Source organism: Lepidothrix coronata, unplaced genomic scaffold (assembly GCF_001604755.1).
Source record: "Lepidothrix coronata isolate B3197 unplaced genomic scaffold, Lepidothrix_coronata-1.0 Scaffold69, whole genome shotgun sequence".
Classification (NCBI taxonomy): domain Eukaryota; kingdom Metazoa; phylum Chordata; class Aves; order Passeriformes; family Pipridae; genus Lepidothrix; species Lepidothrix coronata.
Genome location: NW_016690249.1, coordinates 1,196,981 through 1,215,970, shown reverse-complemented (window position 1 = coordinate 1,215,970; position 18,990 = coordinate 1,196,981). Strand labels below are relative to the sequence as shown.

Genomic DNA, 18,990 nt, shown 5'->3' with positions numbered 1-18,990 from the left:
TCTGGATAAGCCTTAGTTATCTTCTCTCTCCCTGATAAATTTATTTCCATCAGATTACATTATGCATGCTATCATTTCATATTTAAGTGGCAGTGAAAACACCAATGCCAAGTACTTCAGTATAAGGAAAAGAGAAAATCTTTAAATATAGAAACCATGTCTTTTTTTATAAACTGGGTTGGTTTATTCAAATCTCCTGTTACCCCCTTTTTTTTTCCTTTATTGACAGTATGCTAGGAGTAACACAGAAGGGCAACAAACATGGACACAAAAATAATAAATCACAATTATAAAACATCTTCTCAAGCTGAGAGAAGTGAAAAGGATTTAGAACAGAATCATTTAGGTTGGAAAAGATCCTTAAGATAATCAAGTCCAACTGAATTTAGTCAAATATCTCTCAAAAATTAGATGCTCCTTTTTGAAGAACCTAGTTTTGGGGGACATAAACTTGCTATGAAGACACATTATCTTTTCTTTTCTGTTTATCTGTGAATACACCAAGTGTAAAATTCAATCGGTTTCAATAGACTTGTATAAAATTATTGCAATTTTAAAGCTCTTCAGAAATATATGGATTAATATGAAACCTGTTAGCATTCTGTACTAGATTTTTGTACAGGGACTTTTAAAGAAAAGATCTGTTGCAGCCTGTTCCCTAAGAAGAAGGTCAGTCAAGAGTTTTCTTGTGTGTGGCTGTCGGTTCATTCCACACACACCCGATATAATGAATTTGTTAGAAAGAGTCAGAAAGTCTGCAGCAAATACTTAGAGCATACAGGAATTTCCCCAGGCTGAGTAGTCCCAAGCAGAGCTGGTAGCATGGCCAGCAGATACAGATGCCCAACACCTTACTTCATGTTACTTCATTTATAACGCTGTCCAACATTATTGCCTCAAGCAAGAATTTGCTTGACAAGTGTCTGCTTCAGGGAACTCTTCAGGAAAAGAGTTGGCAACATTGGTTCAGGCAAGTCAGATAATGAGATTAAGGGGAGAAATTGTTGGTTGGACTATACAAAAACGACTACCCTGCTCCTTTTTTCTTGGCCGGCCCTTCGTTTCAACAGAGTTTAGTCTATGCTCTCTGGAGCAGAAAGATGTCTGTGCTGGGGAATGGACCCAAAGAGGTGGTTGAATGGAGCAGGAGCAGCCTTGGTGAGGCAGGCAGGAGGGCTGGTGACCTTCTTATAGACCCCCACCAGAACAAGGGCTCTTGGCAGCAGCCATAAAATAGTGAGTAAAGTGAGCCAGCAACCACTCTGACAGAGCACGTTGGGTAAAATCTCACTTTGCAGACCAGGCTGATCCATGCTGGTCCTTGGGAACAACCTCTGGGTAAGCACATGCTGGTAGAGCTGGGGAGTGTGCTCCCAGTCCTGCAGTACAGACAACCTTGCATGAGCCTTGGAGGCCATGTAATTCCAGTGTTTAGTTCACTAGCACAGGTATAGTCTTTGGGTGCCACGATTTGCTCTGTTACTTCACATAGAGGCAACTGGGAACACAAAGTGACCACAAATACCCATTGGTGCTGACTAGAAGAGGACAGGGTCCACAATGAGATGGGGAGCCCACGTTGTGATGAAGCATATGGATAGCAGTGATCTGCCCTGGGCAATGATTGGTTTTGTTAAGCATTTTGCATTTCACCTTGAGTGGTAGTGTTTTTGGTGGGGGCTTTTTGTTGTTGTTTGTGGTTGGTTGGGTTTTTTTGGTTTTGGGGGGGTTTTCTATGAAGACAAGCATGAAAAGATCTACCTACACACCATGCCAAGGTTCCAAAGAAAAGTACTGGAGGTGCTGCCAATGCCATAGGCAAGTCTCTGCCCATTTAACCTTAACTCAATTCTGCTATGGACTCAGCACAGATGGAGTGCCTTCATGGCCGAGCTAGGATTTTTGTCTGAGTGTTCAGAGTTCTCCAGGTCTTTTCTTGGAGTCTCCTGTCCAAGACAGCATCTTCCTATTTCTTCTAGCTCCTGGTACCTGGAGGGATATTTTATTGTTCTTACCACTTAGTTAGCTGAAGGGTGCTTAGAGATTACAGGTCTAACTGATAGCAGCTATTAACCCTATCAAAGCTATGTAAAGAGCTATAAAATGCTAATCAAAGCTCTCCAAAGCTCAAACTGGATGTGTAAACTGGTCAATCTGAGATTTTTTCTCTCACCAAGACAGCAGCCGTACTGACAGAGAGTCTCCTTGTCTTCAAAACCTCTGTCTTCAACACTCTCCCTTCCCCACAATGATTTTGATCTCAATCCATCCTAATTGGTTTCTTTTGGATTACAGATCACTCATCTGCTATGAACTCATACTGTGCACAGCTGCTCTTCTAAGCATCTGTTCACTTCCATGGATCGATCATTTTCCTTTCTTTTGATCCACACTGAGCCAAATCAGTCCCCTTTGCATTCCTCTTACTGGTAGGACAGCAAGGTTATTGCTTTTAGGGTGGCAGCCCAAAAGAGCAAATTTCACCTTCTGTTATCAGCTCCTGACTCCTGGGCTAATGCAAACTCATAACACAAACAACAGTTTGAGTTTTCCTTCCCAGCCTCTCCTCCAGTCAATTCAGCTTCTCAAGCTGCTTCAAGCAGCTTGCTTGGGTTAGATTTTCCCTTATTGAAATACCCATGAAAAGTCATATTTCTTGGAGGAATTGGGGAAGATGCTTTGGATCTTCTCCAGCCCATAAGTGTCATACTTCTAACCCTAGTCTAGAGAAAACCATGCTGCAGACTTGCCACAACCTGAGTCTTTCTCCAGCTAAAAACATTCCTCAGCTGTGCACAGAAATCTGTCCTTTGCTCACAGATGTGTCTGCTGATCCTGCCTGCTCATCTGAACCCCAACTGTCATAGACACCTGTGGTCTTCAGAGGGTCATGTCACCCTATAAAGAGCAAAACAGCTGCACAGTCTGGGTTATTTTTGCTTTATTTTCCATTGACAGGCATTAAACAATAATACCTTAGTAATTTTCCCTCACCTCACAAGGTGATTGTGAAGATATACTCATAACGGCTGGTATAGACAAACTCCCAATGACCTTAGTAATTCCTCCTCTGGACACAAAATATAAGGGACAGAGCTGAAAATGGAAGTTAGAGGTAAAAATGACAGTGGGCACTGTCCTTTTTGTGTTTGGGAAAATAACTATAATCCTTGATCACTTCAGTATGGCTTTTTGGCACAAGCAATATTTTTTTTTTTTTTCAAATGAAATCCTGCTTTAAAAAGCAGGTTATGTTCAGCTACTGGTATGGTACTTTTAATATCCCACGCTGAAGGAATGTCTGTGGTAAGGGGCTGGTGTTAACATGCCATGAGGGTCAATCTACAGTCACATACAGTATCTTAATTTGGGTATTTGCCGAATTTTGGTTGTCAAAACTGTCACCAAATTTGTTATTCCTTGTTATTCCTTGGATCAATAGTGTATGTAGAAGGAGGCAGGCAATAAAATAGCCTTAATAACACATGAGTTACAGAACAAAAAAATATAACCTTTTTTTTAAAGACTTGTTCAAACTAAAACCACTTGTGTTATCTTCAGTATTTATATGAAAAGCCTGGTTGTTGAGCTACCACAGGTCCCAAGAAGTAGATGCAAGGGCACATGCCAAACCTTAATGTAGCTTCCTCTTCCCTGTCCTTTCTCCACCTATGATGCAAGTTCATCCTTCCTCCACTGTGCTCACCCCCCAGAAGGGATTTCAGGAAACCAAAACTCCTGCCCAATTTAGCAAGGCAGAAACACGATGAGGTTTCAGGAGGCAGAGGGATTTTCATCACCTTTTGGTTGCTCAGGATGGCTTTCCAGGGAAAGGAGAAATCTTATTTGAGGTGCAGGTCAATGTAAGAGACAGCATTTAAATGCGTCAAAAGTAAGTCTTTTCCTGTATGATATATATAATCTAACAAGAGCTCTGATAGTCCCTGGGTTTCAGTACAGCTAAACAGAAGGGAATTAGTTTAGACCTCTAGTGCTCTGTCTACAAAAACCCGCCAACCTTCCCACTAAGAAGGAAAAGTCTCTGTGGGCAAATTACAATCATTTCCCAAAGCTATTCTTTAGGGGAAAAAAAGAAATTCCATTTATCCAATTCAGTATGTCTTTTCCTTTCTAGACATCCTTATTTATAATACTAGCAGGTGACCAATTTGCCGGAAAATAGTGGAGGAGCACAGTGACAACTTCCAGTCACAGCTAAGACATTGCAACAGGGTCTGTGCCAGAAACAGTAAAGTTTGTTTCTGATGATCACACATTGCCGTGATTTAGGATTTATTTCTTATTTGATGTTTGAGAACCGACTTCTGGCAGCAACAAATAAGCAAATGATTACCACCTGGAATACAAAAGCAGCTGTCAAAGCTGCAGAAACTTACCTCCTGCAGAAACTTCTCACTCATTGGACCAAAGTGATGACCCGGGGGCCTAATTCCTGACACCACTAGTCCAGAACCAAAGAGTCTTGGCTTCTGGAGGTCAGGTTTAAATTTGTCATACAGGATGCTGGTGGGCTTTGCCTCCCCTCCGTTGGATGCCTTCTGTTCCGTCGAGATGGGAATACTGCATGCTGGGCTACTGAAGGGCAGCCCTGCCGGTGCAAACAAGGGGTCAAGCTGCTCTATCGAACGAGGGTTTCTCCTAATGTATGTGATGATTTTAGGTCTCACGGGTTTGGGCCGGGGTATGGCAGGTTTCATCTCGACATTTTCTTCCAGCTTTTCACTGCAGTCACTGTCTGCACCCACCTTATCTGTGGGTGAGCCCTTGGGGTGGACTAGGATAGGTTTTGGGATGGCGCTGCTGCAAGCAGTCTTGATAGGCACTTTAGGGGATATATTTAACAACTGTGTGCTGTCAATGGGAGGTAGGACTGACAGTTTGTCATCATGAAGGGCATAAAGGTCCTTCAGATTACTGTTTGATAGAGTGGGCTGACCATTAACATCCAGCGTTGCCACTGGGCGCACGGGAGTTGGGACACATAAAAAGACATCAGCCTTTGTTGAAGCATTACAGCTCTCTGGTACTTCCTCTGGAGGATGTTTCTGTGCATTTGCTGCTTTTTTACTTGAAACTGAAGCATTTGAGGTTTCCACATCACTGTTGTGGCTGTCAGGTTGTTGGTTTGACACTGTCTCTGCACTGCACGCTCTGTGATGATCAGAGAGATCAGAAGCAGGCACAACAGCATCCTCAGTACTTTCTTTGACTAGCATCAGTTTATTCTCATTAACTTTCAAGGCTTTGCTGTCAGGTGGATTAATATTATGTATAAGAGATATTTGTTCACCAACTGTTTCAGCGCAACCTGCGTCAACTTCATGCAAATTTTCATTTTTTCTAGGTGTCACTTTGACGCTGGATTTACTACCACAGGTGAGTGGAAATATTGTTTCCACTTCTCCATCAGTAAAATATTCCTCACCAACCTGGCTAGTTGCCCTGTTGTCACTGTCATTGCTTCCTCTCCCTTTCCCACTGATAGTGACATTACCACTTTGCAATTTGTCATCAGGATAAGTTACCACCTGGCTTGACAATGGGTCCTCTACTTTATTATGGGTGTCTTCAAAATGGGATGCTTGAAATTTTGATGTGTCACACTCAGAGCTTTTCAGTTCCTGCACTGCAATATTTTCATCTCTTTGACACCTCAGGAACTCTACCAGCATAATTTTCTCTACCTTTTGTGGACATGTATTTTTATATTGTAAAGATGGTGCAGTTTTAAGCTCCAGTTTTTTACTTTTATCACCCTGACCTAATTGTGCTTCTGATTTACAAACAATCTCATTGAGCTTAACAGCTGAATGTTGAGAATGAGAAGTATGCAGTGTGCTTTCAATGTTAACATTTGGTACATTTTCTAGTTTATTTATTTTCTTGTTCCCTGAGGTAGATGGTTTGGAATAAAATACAGTATTTTTCTCTGAGGTATTGTCAAGTGGATGAAACATCATCCCAAGAAAATGATCCGTGGATGTTTTCTGTGATTTCTCTGTATTTCCTATCAAATGGTGAGATGTGTCGATGGAGTCCAATGATGCAGAAAGCAGACGTTTACATGACACACGGCCAATGCAATCTTTTGTAAATGTTTCAGGCTGAGGAGAGAATTTACTTGGTCTTCCTAAGGAGAGCCTTTTTATTCTCTCCACCTCCACAGTCCTGGGCATTTTTCCCTTAGAAAAGTTCTGGGGGAAGTCAACATCCCCTTTGGAAATAACCTCCAGGTTGGCATCATTTGTGCTACTTTTTAAATTGGACAGACTTTGTCCTCGGCTAATCCTGATATGCCTTGATATATCCTTAACTTCGCTGGTCCTACAGTCTTTTCCCATTTCCTTGCTTGCGCTGGAGGGCAGCTTACTTTCCTGTACACTGGTGTGACAGGTCCGTGAGTCTTTGAAGGTTAGAAGTTTATTCTGCTCTGTATGCAGATGAGTAACTTTCTCTGTTCCTCCAGAATATATATTCCCACTTTCATCTGTCAAATCGTGTTTCTTAACATCCTCATCAATAATTCTAACTTTCGATACAATCTGGTTGGCATTAGTATCCCCCACACTCACTAAGCTTTCATTATTATTTCTTATTTCGCTGTGGTTGTCCTGAAGCTGGGCATAACATGACTTGTTTGGAATTAATGGACCACTCATTTTGAAGCTTCAGGTGATTGCTCTTTTTTGGCAGTCCTAATTAATAAGAAAGTTCTTTTTTCTCTATCAGGTTAGCTACTGTGCATGCTTCAGTTATGTATTTAAACTAGAAACTGACTGGTAGAAAATTCATTGTCAGAAGGCTTGAAGTCTCTTGTCAGAGTCACATTTTTGTGCTGCTCAGTTGTCTTTTGTGCAGCTTCTGGACCTAGGAAATCTTTATGACGTGCAGTAAAGAGGTTTGGCGAATGCAAAATAGATCTGCCAAGTTCCTTCTGAATGACAGCCAGTTAATCCAGCCAACCTACGAGGAAAAAAGAAAACAACAAACCACAAATAAAACAAAAAACCCAAAGAGACAACATCTAACTAAATCTAAGTTAAAATCACCAGCACTCCCAGGTACATCCCCAGGACAAAGTATTTTCAAATACTTTGGATGCTGTTTCAATCACGTCTTTGCTCCCAGCAAAGACTCTTACTGTAGCACAGATCTCTGACTTGAGAAGTTACACAGCAAAAACTGTCCTGGTTAGAAGAGTGGTTGCTACTCTTTTTAAGATACATAGATTTACAATTGGAAATAGGCATAGATAGCCTGGTGAGGGTGGGACCCAACCTTGAGTTTCTAAACATTTTCATATTGCTTCAACAATGTCTTTATTACACCAAGAGTGGCTAGGGAAGCATTTAAAGCCCCACTGCATATATTAGCCATAAATAATAAAATTCCAGGTCCATTAGGAGAAGTTTAAGGGTTTATCTCCTTGCCTTGTAGAAATCACTGCCATAATTGTGCTGACACCCCATCCCCTTTGACATTTCTCAGCCAGATCTATAGATTCCAAGAAAGTAAAAACTATGGCGGGAGGCCTGCAAAGAAAAAAATGTATTTTTTCTGGGACAGATGTATGTATGTGTTTTCAAATACAGAGGATTTTACACCAGTCCTAATACAGTCCTTTTGGCTCCCTCCGACGAGGGAAGGCTTTGGGAGCCCAGATTCTGTACTCTATCATCTCCAACAAGATGAAGGTGAGATTTCTGTCTATTCCATGTCTAAATTCACTCTCTGAGATATTTCTTGTACCCTGCATGTTCATACCCTTCATCACAAAGAAATGTGGACACTGGAAATCGGAACGTGCCCCACAGTTCCCAGAAGGTGGAATTCAAAGCACAGCTGAGCTGGGTTTCTAACCAGGGGCTCACAGGGACACTAACTGGAAGTGCTGATTAAGTCCAGTGCTCTGTCTGTAGCATCTGGGTGCAAGTCTGAGCCCCCATTTCTAACATCTGCTATGAGCAGGTCCTCCCAGCCTTTGCATTCAGTTCAGCTCTGCTCACATCTGGCTCTGAGTTCAATCTAGTTTCTTTATAGGATGCACACATGTTTGTGGAGTCTGGATTCAGGCTCCTGGCACAGTTTCAGCTCTTCAGCAAACAATAACTAAACAGATTAATTTATGAAACAGAACACAGTATTAAGAATTTCACTTCAAAACCACACAATTGTGTAATTATAGGTCTTTTCCACAAAACATTGCAAAGCAAGAGTTTTAAACTACTTCTCAATTTGGTCTTATTCCCAGAGAAGAAAGAATTGAATACTTATTAAATTAAATACATGCATTATAGAGATTTTGGTTCATTTCTCATTGTTCCTTTTTTTCCATGAAAAATGACAATACCAGAATTTACATACTCAACTTGAATGCTAAACTATCAATGCTTTTCACTGGGCAAAGAATGTCTGTTGTCATCTCTTTGGTTACCTAGGAAGGGGCGTTGATGTGTTTCAGAAGGAGCTGAGTTCAGTTAGTTCATATTTCTCCCTCAGCTGGCAAATGGCAACACACTCTGGTACCAAAAGTGAGAGCCAAGAAAATGATCACAGGGCTGGAGCACATCTCCTATGGAGAGATGCTGAGAGAGTTGGGGTTGTTCAGACTGAAGAAGATAGCTCTGGGGAGGCCCTTTTGTGGCCTTAAAGTACCTAAAGGAGGCTTGAAAGAAAGATGGATGTAGAATTTTTACCACTGCCTGAAGTGATAGGACAAGGGGTAACATTTTTTAACTGAAAGTAGGTAGGTTTAGACTAGATATAGGGAAAAAACTCTTTAGTATGAGTGTGGTGAGACACTGGAACAGGTTGCCCAGAGAAATTGTGGATGCTCCATTTCTGGAAATCTTCAAGGCCAGGTTGGATGGGGCTTTGAGCAACCTGGTCTAGTGAAAACTGTCCCTGCCTATGACAAGAGATATTAAAGATATTTAAGGCCCCTTCTAACCTAAATTCATTCTATGATTCTATGCAGTGAGGAAAACTTTGGGGAATAGAGAAAAAGATGGAGGAAATTCATCTTCATCTTTCTTGCACTACCTTGTACTCTTTCACCAAGGGTGTCACCTGATGGCCAATAACTTTAACTGATTGAGGTGAGCTGACCATGGTTGGCTGTCAGATACCCATCTGCTCTCTCATTCTCCTTTCTTAACAAGACACAGAGGGGAAAACAAGATGAAAAAGCTTATGAGTTGAGATAAAGACAAGAAGAAGACTGAGTACTGTCGTAGGCAAAACAGACTTCATTTGGGGAAAATTAATTTGATTTATTGCCAGTTAAAATATAGTTGGATAGTGAGGAACAAAGACAAATAGCTAAAATGCTTTCCCTCACCCACCTCCTTTTTTGTCCCAGGCTGCTCAACTTCACTCCTTCGTTCATGCCTTCCATCTCACCACTTGCTCTTTCCCTGTCTTGTGTTCCCAGACATACTGAACCCTGGGTGTTATGGCAGTATATATAGATAAATTAGTAAATGATGATGGTGCTGTACATTAAACCCTAAGTACCATATCAGGCTGATGCATTTCAAATGTACAACTGGAGCAATACATTAATTTTCTACTTATTTTCTTCTTTAAATCTCTTACAGGGATTCATGGTATTTAAGATTATGAACAAGGTGCTAAGAGGCTGCAACTCTTAGCACCTCTGGTTTCTCTTGTTTACACTGCCCCCATTATGATTAGTAGCAATGCAAATGAAGGCAGCTTTGAAAAAAAAATCTTGGAAGTACCTGTATTCATTGAAAGCATCTTCACACACAGTGTGTAAGACACACCATGCTGGTATGCTTCAGAGACCAGACCAAGTAATTTGGCTTAATGTTGCTGATATAAATTTATCAATACGAGGGTTAGGAAAGATCTGTCCCCTCTCAAATACAGGGCACTGCACAACCTGAGACTAACCTCTTAAAGCCAGTTGAGATTAACCTCTTAAAGCTGCCAGTGCTGGCCAGAGACACAGAATTTAAGAGAAGGGATAATAAAGTACTGTCCAGGCAGAGATTAATCTCAGGCAGTTAACATTGCTCCTGTGTTTCCTCCAGAGTCAGTGAGACAGGATAGGCACTCTGGAAACGTGTGTCATGCTAACACCTTTCAGGATGGACTCGGTGCACCCAACCCTCCAATTTCATCTCTTCTTATGACATCCAGTCTCAGATTAAGGATGTCACAGACTTGAAGAACCCATTACATTCTTACAACTAATATCCATACAATTACCCAAAAATATTTTCTTTTTTTTTTTTCAGAATATTGCCTTCTTAACTTTGCAATCTGTTTTACAGCTGCCATTACAATGGTTACACAAAATAATGATTCTAACATTGTAAATAATACAAGAATCCAGTCTGGAATATAACATACTGATAGCACAAAACTCCTGCTAAATTAATACAAAAATACAATCAAGCTTCTATGTCAATTAATACCTTATTAATCCACTTTCCCTGTTAAGGAATACAAATTTTGGAGTTTGGTTTAATCAATGTGTTAAAGACTTACATATTGTCATAGGCACATTTGGAAGTAAGACATATGTTTTTGTGTTACATTTAGGACCTTGGATCTGATCATTCTTCTGTAAATAGATGCTATTTAAGATGCTTTGGCTTGGATTTTCTGCAGGATAGTTTATTTTAAATGGCACTGTCCAGGCTCAACTTTGCTATGCTCTTTGGAATCAGTGAGATGAAAAGACTCAGCTGTGTCTGGGTTCTGTTGGCTCTTCCTCTATGTTTTATTAGTCACCTCTCTTGACTGATGTTCGCTGACATACATACATCTGAAGTCACTCCCTGCTGTGCAGGAACGCTCTGAAATGAGAGGGATGTGAACCTCCTAACTCTTCAGATGTCCTCCTCAGCATAAGAGAAGGGGGTAAGAGGAGACTCAATCCCAACAATGACAATACTACATCACTCAGCAGCACCTCACTGGGGACTCTGGACAACAAACATGTCTGCAAGTCTTACAGACTGGACTTGGTATGTGTAAACATTTATATGGATAAAAAATTCTTGATACTGTATAGTGTAAGATTATCCCCTCTGAATCACTGAGAGTAGAAAATGAAATCATAGCTCTCCATGTCACAGCATCTTGGCAGGATGTAAAAGTATATTCGTGAAAAAAAAACACCAAAACCAAAACCGTCTTACAAAATGATGTGAACATGCTAGACAGTAGAATAAAATTATGATACTGTGGTTACCTATGAATCCCACAGGGAGAAGAAAAGTTCAAGGAGACAGAAACAGAATTAAATACTTCTGTTTAACTTCAGCTGTATTAGTTTCCTTCTAAGATGTCTATCTCTTAAGAGCCTCTATTTTAAACCTGAGCCCATTTAATGATGATCTAGAAAAGAAGTCTGCAAGAGCTTCTTCCCATCTGATATTGCAGTTCTTCCACTACCCTCTAAGATGCATTTGGCCAGCAGGTCCTACCCTACCCTCTGGAGACACCTGGGAGAAGGAGAAGCTGAGCTGGTTAATTTCTGTGCCATGACACACTGCAGGGACTGTATTAGCAGAGCTCAAGTTTGTAAAATATAGCTGTCTGGAAAAAGAAAGCAGCAACCTGCTTCTAAATATTACTAGCAGCGATTTTTTGGTTAAGCAAGCAGTACAGAAACATTTTTATCCTCAGCAGGCATTGAAAAAAAGAAAAATGGTGAAGCACTCCATGCTATTGGTTGCCTGGTTTGTTTTCAATTTGGCACAAAAGTAGAACAGCAATAATTATGAGATATACAAAGGAATTATCAAAACACATGGACAAATAAAACTGGAAATAAAGAAATAAAACCTGAAATGCATCCAGAAGTTTGGCTCCTGTATAAATGTTTTCTAATCCAAGCTGTTACAGCTGCTTACCCATCCTGGTACTGAGAGTCTAAAACCAGAATATTTACAGCAAGACACACTGAAAACATGGGGGTTCTGGTAATACTGTGCATGGCTTAGGCTGCTTGTTCTTTCAGTACAATGGGTATGAGAAGCACATGAACACTTTATTAACCATCTGCCATTGAACTGATGCCTCTTGCTACTACCATAAAAAAAAGGAAAAGAAAAAGCAACGGGTTTGTAAATGGCTCGGGCCTGCAAAAGGTCAGCCATGGGCCAGCATCCCCGATTGATTGCCCACTCCTGCAAGGTAAATGCTCTCAACCCAGTGGGGTAGTGTGTTGCTTTCCCCAGGAAAGAGCATCACACAGGCAGATTGTTCAGCCTGAAGAAGAGAGGTTTCCAGGTACATCCCATTGCGGCCTTTCAGTACTTAAAGGGAGCTTATAGAAAAAGAGGGAGAATGACTTTTCACATAGGACAAGGAGGAATAGTTTTAAATTAAAAGAAGAGAGATTTAAGTAAGATATTAGGAAGAAATTCTTTATTGTGAAGGTGGTGAGACACTGGAACAGGTTGCCCAGAGAAGTTGTGGATGCTCCATCCCTGGAATTGTTCAATGCCAAGTTGGATGGGGCTTCAAACAACCTGGTTTTGAAAGGTGTCTGTAGCAGATTGACCCTGGCTGGATGCCAGGTACTCACTAAAGCCACTCCCTCACTCCCTTCTGCAACCAGACAGAGGAGAGAAAAAAAAACCCAGCAAAGGATTCATGAGTTAAGAGCTGGGAGATGTTGTTTTCCACCTTACTCTCCCTTGTCTGGCTGGGAAGGGGAATGATAGAGTGGCTGGGTGGGCACCTGGCATCCAGCCAAGGTCAACCCACCACAGTGTCCCTGCCCATGGTAAGGGGCTGGAACTAGATGATCTTTATGGCCCCTTTCAACTCAAACCATTCTATGATTCTATGATACATGTAGGGACCTGCACACCAGCCCTTCGTCTCCTCAGAGAGGAGTCATGAGGTGTGATGGGGTGTTTATCCTCCCAGAAGGTGGCTACAACTGCTTGATCACACCTTGGTTTAAAGCACAAAGTGAGAAGCCTCCAGTCATTTCCCTCAGAGGCTATCCTGGTTATGAGCTCCAAGTTCTCAAACTCCTGAAGCATCCTGGACAAGGGCTGAGCACAAACTTCAGCTCTGCTGACCTCTGCACAAGCAGCACAGATACGAACAGTATGAGTGACTTTGACTGCATTACAGCACCCACAGATAAACTCCTGCAGAAACAGACCCCAAGGAAAAAAAGAAATCATCATCAAGGAAAGATGATCCCATTGTCTGACCAGTGCAGTGATGCAGGAAGACGGATGAAAGTACATGAGGGATGTATTTGTACAAAGTGGGAAACAGATGGAGATTTTACAGTTACTACAGAAAACTGGCATGAACAGACACCTCCTGATATGTACAGTTGTCCCAAGAAATGCCACTGAGGAGAACTGGCAAACCAGTCAAAGCCTCGCTGAGGTCTGCTCTGGGAGACAAGATACCACCACATCTAATGCCAGAGCTGCACACTGCCAAGAGCTGAGCCCCACAAAAGAAACAAATACAGTGCTGGATGAAAAGGAAGTGGGAATATCTTCTTGAGAAGCCCAAATCATTAAAAAGAATTACTTCTAATGGTGACAGAAGTTGAAAGCTGATACTAGGATGTTAAAAAAAAAAAGCCAATAAACCTCTTGGAGTGGGTAACATACAATTGGAATTAATTAGAAGTGGTGGAAAAGTGCTCACCCAGGCACGTGATAATTTTGTTAATGTGATTTGGAAGGGTGAGAACTAAGATTTGGATACAGTCCCTGACAGCTTCTATTCATAATGAAGCAGACACAGCTGTTTGGGGAAATTACAGCATAATCTCATCATTGGCAGATTCTACGGAAATATTGGTCTATGTCATGAAGAGGACAGTACTTCAGAGAGACAACTTTCTGCCTGACAAGCAATTAAGACATAGGCAGAGAAGAGATGATAGAGTAAATGTAAAATTTTTACACACTGGAAAGTGACGGGAAGGCAGTTCTGATTCAAAAGAAAAACTGAAACGATCTGAAGATAATAGAAACTCTTGTACAGTGTGGTTCTGTACCATTTCTAGAATTTCCGTCTTTCAGTGCTTTTAATGTCTCTATAGTCAATAAATTTTAATGACATCATTATTTACATGATTACCTATTTTACACCCATATAAATATTGTTATAAAAACTGAAGACAGAATAGCTTATGGTTTCATAAGGCCAAAGCAAATTTTTCTATTTTTTATTCAACAATAAAGCACATTTTAGTTTATCCAAATTATTAATGAATTTATGCTGGTTTATCAAATTGATTTTATAAAAATTATTATGAAGAAAGCAGACTTAAACATTTGTCACATTTAGCTTCAAAATCTTCTAAATCAAATATTTTCATTTTCAGTTCCAAATAATATTTCAAGATCAAATTTACTTCATGTTGACAAGGTGACACAGAAAGGTTACTTCCTCTACCCAAATTAACATTTTATTTTCCTAAATAATGAGGTGATAACAAGTCCACTGGAGAAGTCTTGCTTTCCCTGGGCCTATGAGGAGACATTTCTTTTTTTTACTTTTTTTCCTTGGGTCAGTATTTCCCCTTTAGTTCTAGTTGCCATGTCACATGTAGGATATCGTGCACACCAAATGCATCAGGTATGGCCACATATGCTCATGGCTGCTCACCGAGTTCCTGAGTTCCTGAAAACTGAGCCTGTGATGAGTGAGGTTGGGACACAGCCAAAGGAGGAGCACTAAGATGGATTCAGCCCAAGTCCTGACTCACCGGAACCAACTAGAAAGCACCCACATCACAGTACAGACTCATTATCAAAATTGGAAAATTGTTTTAATTATTAACATCAATTATTAACATCAATCAAGTTTCCACAAGGCATAAACCTATTTTTCAAGACTTCTTTATTTTTACATTTCTATTTGCTTTCAAATATTCACTGCTGAATAAGACAGCATAGTCTGATATAAGCAATCCTATTAATCAGTTCTTTATCAAAAGGCAGAAGTCTCTGATTGTCTTAGCAATGACAACCAGGAGGCTGATTGATAACCACAGTAACTTGAGCGAATGTCTCGTTTTATATTAATTCCAGATAAGTACACCTGGTTAAAGGTAGAGGAATAGCTCATACTTTCTAATGCACAATGTTCTTCAGTTTAAGGACTTGAAAAAAAAAATAAACAGCAGAACCTCAGGGAAAGCCACTGTGAAGAGAGATAGTATTAGATAAGGGCATCCTGGCTGTTTAAGTAGTAAGAGCTGGTAAATCGAGCATGGCAAGACCTCAGCCCAATCCACATATATCTAATGCCACAGCCATGAACAAAACCCAGGCAGTACAAGAAAAGCTTGAATTAAAAGCCTAAAGGAGAGAAAATTATCACTTATCACCCCAAGGCACCATAGAGTAAATGAGAATGGCAAGAAAGAAAGCAGCAAAGAAGTTTTCTTGGAGACAAGTATAGCCAAGACAAAAACTGATTCCTCCCAAACAAGTGCAAACAAATGGAAGAAAAATTATATATCAAACCAAATCCATGCTGCCACAGCTCAGCCCGTGTCTTACATACTGAGACATTACTCCAGGGTCAGCCCCAAACACAAGGCATGGGGACAGCCCTCTGCACTATTTCTTTTGCCCCAGATGCTAGTAGGGGCACCACACATGCTCTGCTCCGCTGTACCACTGAACACTCTTGGGCACTGCGCTGTTAATGTAAACAGAAGACAGCAGTGAAGGTGTGACATGCACCATTAGTTCCTGTTATTCTCCTCTTTCTGGAGGGAGGGAGCAGCAAAGGGATCTGTCCGATCCTTTCTGAGCACGTTCACCTTGCAGAGCCCAGCCAGCAACTTCCTATGTCTCTCTCTATCCAAAAACATGAACTGCAGTTCATCATAAAATCCGCAACAGCTGGACGGTGGATGTGTGGGGCCTCAAAACAGTTTATTTCTGTACAGCCCAAAATCTTGATACAGAAAGGGGATAATGAAATGTTTCCAAAATGATCAGTTTTTTTTGCTAACACTGCTAAATCTTTCCTGGCTTTCAAAAAACATCTGGGAGACAGAAAAAAATAGATTTAGTTATAAAACTCAACCATGAAAAAAAGTTCATAAATTTCCTTCCAATTGAGCAAAAACCCAGAAACTCAGAAGCTTTGTCTACTCCAGCAAATTTACCCACTGCTGATAAAGCAGTTACAGCTGGTGCTGAACTCAGTTTAACTTCAAGTGTAGCCAAGGGTAAACTGTCTTTCCACATCATTTTCTGAATTCTACTGAATTCAACAGCAGGTAAATGTGTCAGTTCTTAACCGAATACCTAAATATGAATTTAGAACCCTAATTTTAGATTGCTAGGTTTGCACATTTCAGTTTAAACCACCATCAGTTCTGTAATGCTGTCAAACTTTCTGAAATATTACTGCAGATATACATAGGCAATCCATCAGTAAAAACTGAAGCAAATGTGAAGCATTATCAGATTTTCTGCTCATTTGCTTTAACCTTCCATAATTTGATCTACATTTTCAAAATGCAGTTCAAATTATGACTTGTGACTACAGACCTCAAGAGGGAAAAAACAGTGCTAATTTGTTTTAAAAAGCAGTGGCAGGATGAAAACTGTGTTAAAATTCAGACTGGGCTCTGAACTAGAAAAGCCTGGTTACATCAGTTACTGTGACCAACATAAAGCTCAGCGTGGTTTTATTCACAGTTGTACTTTCCTACCACACTCTATAAAGTACGTGAAGTAGGTTTCCAGGTGTAATTCCAGCTGTTAGGAAGGCAGAAGGAACATATTTAATTATTCTATTCAAGCCACTCTGACCGAGAAGCTGGAAGTTCAGATGCTACGCTGCTTGCTTGCACCACATCTCCAGTGTGGCTGAGGGCTCAGCAAGGACAAACTAGCAAGAAAGTTCTTATTTAAGAGCACAGAAGGCAGAATGCAAAATCTTATTATTCAGAAAGGTCAAGCACAACTAATGCATTACCTGCCTGCTGCTACTGATCTTGAAAGTGTACTACAAGTACTCCACAGCAAACACTGCTCTGTAAACAATCACATTAGTTCCGCTTAAAAAAAATTGTATTTGTTACTCAAAAACATTTGTAACAATTTGTCTGTCAAAAGATTGCATCTCCATTTTCATAAATTAACCGAAATTTGATTCAGCTTCAGTGCTCTACCACCTTTCTATTTACCACACACTCTATCACCACGCATTCCTTACATGCATAGATAAATAAGAAAGACTAATTGTGAACATCAGGGATTTTTTTCCTTATTGTATTTTTAACATCAAATTTATAGACAATAAAAGCACAGGATTTAACAGCTTTCTCCTCTTTTTTTTTTTTAATGTTACTGATTAGCACCCACAGTTATGCATCAGACATCTTTTGTATCTATCAGATATGGACCAACTGAAAACTAGCAAGCCGCCTCCCCATCCTCAGCCTGAGGAGAAAGGGATATTTCTTTTGAGTTGTATGTCTCAGCTTACAGTAGCCCCACTTAATACTTACCCCAACCTTACTATTGTTTTCCCTCCCTCCTTCTGAAACTGGGAAGAGGTTCAGGCTTTGCAGCATGTGCTGAAGACCAGCTGGTCTTTCAAGGCAAACCACTAAAATCAGGTTAAAAAAACATGGGGTGACGTAAAGGAACCACCTGCAAATTCCCTTCTTTCTTCCTCCAGTTTGACTGTATGTGCAAACTGAAGGGAGAAGGATGTAGTCTCCCAAGGAACTGCTCAAGAATTTCCAGCTTTGCTGGTGGAGCTGGTTGGGGGACAAGTGCTAGTGAAGGACAAGCTGAATGTGAATCAGCAGTGTGTCCTTGCAGCAGCAATGGCTAACCGGGTACTGGGCTGCATTAGCCAGAGAGTAGCCAGCAGTTCAAGGAAGTGATCCTTCCCTCTGCTTAGCATGCATGAGGCATCTGGAGAACCATGTCCAAGTGTGGGGCCTCAGGTTGCTGATACTGGAGAGGATCGAGAGGAAGGCCACCGAGAGGGTTACAGATCTGGAGCATGAGGCATATAGAGATAAGCTGAGGGATTGGGGTTGTTTCAGTCTGAAAGATTGGAGCATGGTGGGGACATAACAGCTGTTCTCAACTACCAAAAAGTGGGAATAATAAGAGAAAATGGAGCCTGACTCACCTCATAGGTGCCCAGCCAAAGGAAAAATAGCAAAAAGAAAATCAAGCTTCAATAAGGGACATTTTAACTAATGTAAGAGGAAAAAGAAGTCATTGTGACAAAGGTGAAGCACTGGTATAGATTCCCCAGAGAGGTTATACAATCCTTGGAGGACTCAAAAGGGTCCTGAACAACATGACCTAATGGGAGAATGGGTCCAGCTGCGAGCAGGGCTTAGACTACGTAAAGTCAGACAGAAGGCCTTCCTCATCAACCTAACTCCATGATTTTAACAGCAGCAACTTCAAAGGGAGAGAAATCAAGGACACACTGCTGGAAACACCACTGAACAAGACACAGTGCAGCCTGAAATTATTATTTCTATCTCCAACACAGTGAATTTTGCCCCAAAAACAGTACCCAGAAAATGTAGCAGTCATCATTTGCTCAATGCTCCAGGAACAAAGGAAGGATCACCTATAATGTAAAGCTACTTTGTAGTTAAGAGCTGGGTTTTTAGGTTAAGAGCAGCAACAATGCTGGAGCCACCAAGATTGTGGCAGAGAGTGGTACTCACTGGTAACCAGTGAGTTACAGTAGCTCTGATAAAACTGGCAGGCACGTGTCCTTTGCAAACAGAAGAATAAAATTCTCCTTCGTGCCAGAATATTTATTTTTAAATCTATTGAGTTTTCGGCTGCCTCTGTCTCTCTTGGCCAAGGCATTTCATAGCATGACCATGGTTAGATGAAATAAAGAGAGGACACAAAAGGAACGCAACCCCTATAGAAATCTATTTAGTGCAGGTAAATCAGTGTCACTTTGTTAGTGAGTACATTTGCCAAAACT

General features: G+C 40.8%; 1 protein-coding gene across 8 annotated transcripts in view; it reads right to left on the bottom strand.

Annotated features, from left to right (window-relative positions):
* MTUS2 (microtubule associated tumor suppressor candidate 2) overlaps positions 1-18,990 on the bottom strand; it is a 249,480-nt gene that overhangs the window by 163,559 nt on the left and 66,931 nt on the right. For 3 of the 8 annotated variants that reach the window (XM_017818680.1, XM_017818679.1, XM_017818682.1), the window contains exon 2: positions 4,398-6,984. In XM_017818680.1, coding sequence (XP_017674169.1) covers positions 4,398-6,680 — 2,283 coding nt within the window. In that variant the 5' untranslated portion in view covers positions 6,681-6,984. Of the gene's footprint in view, positions 1-4,397; positions 6,985-9,063; positions 9,154-9,365; positions 9,467-9,764; positions 10,162-18,990 lie in introns of those variants that run through there. The other 5 variants (XM_017818675.1, XM_017818683.1, XM_017818676.1 and 2 more) reach the window with 4 other exon arrangements.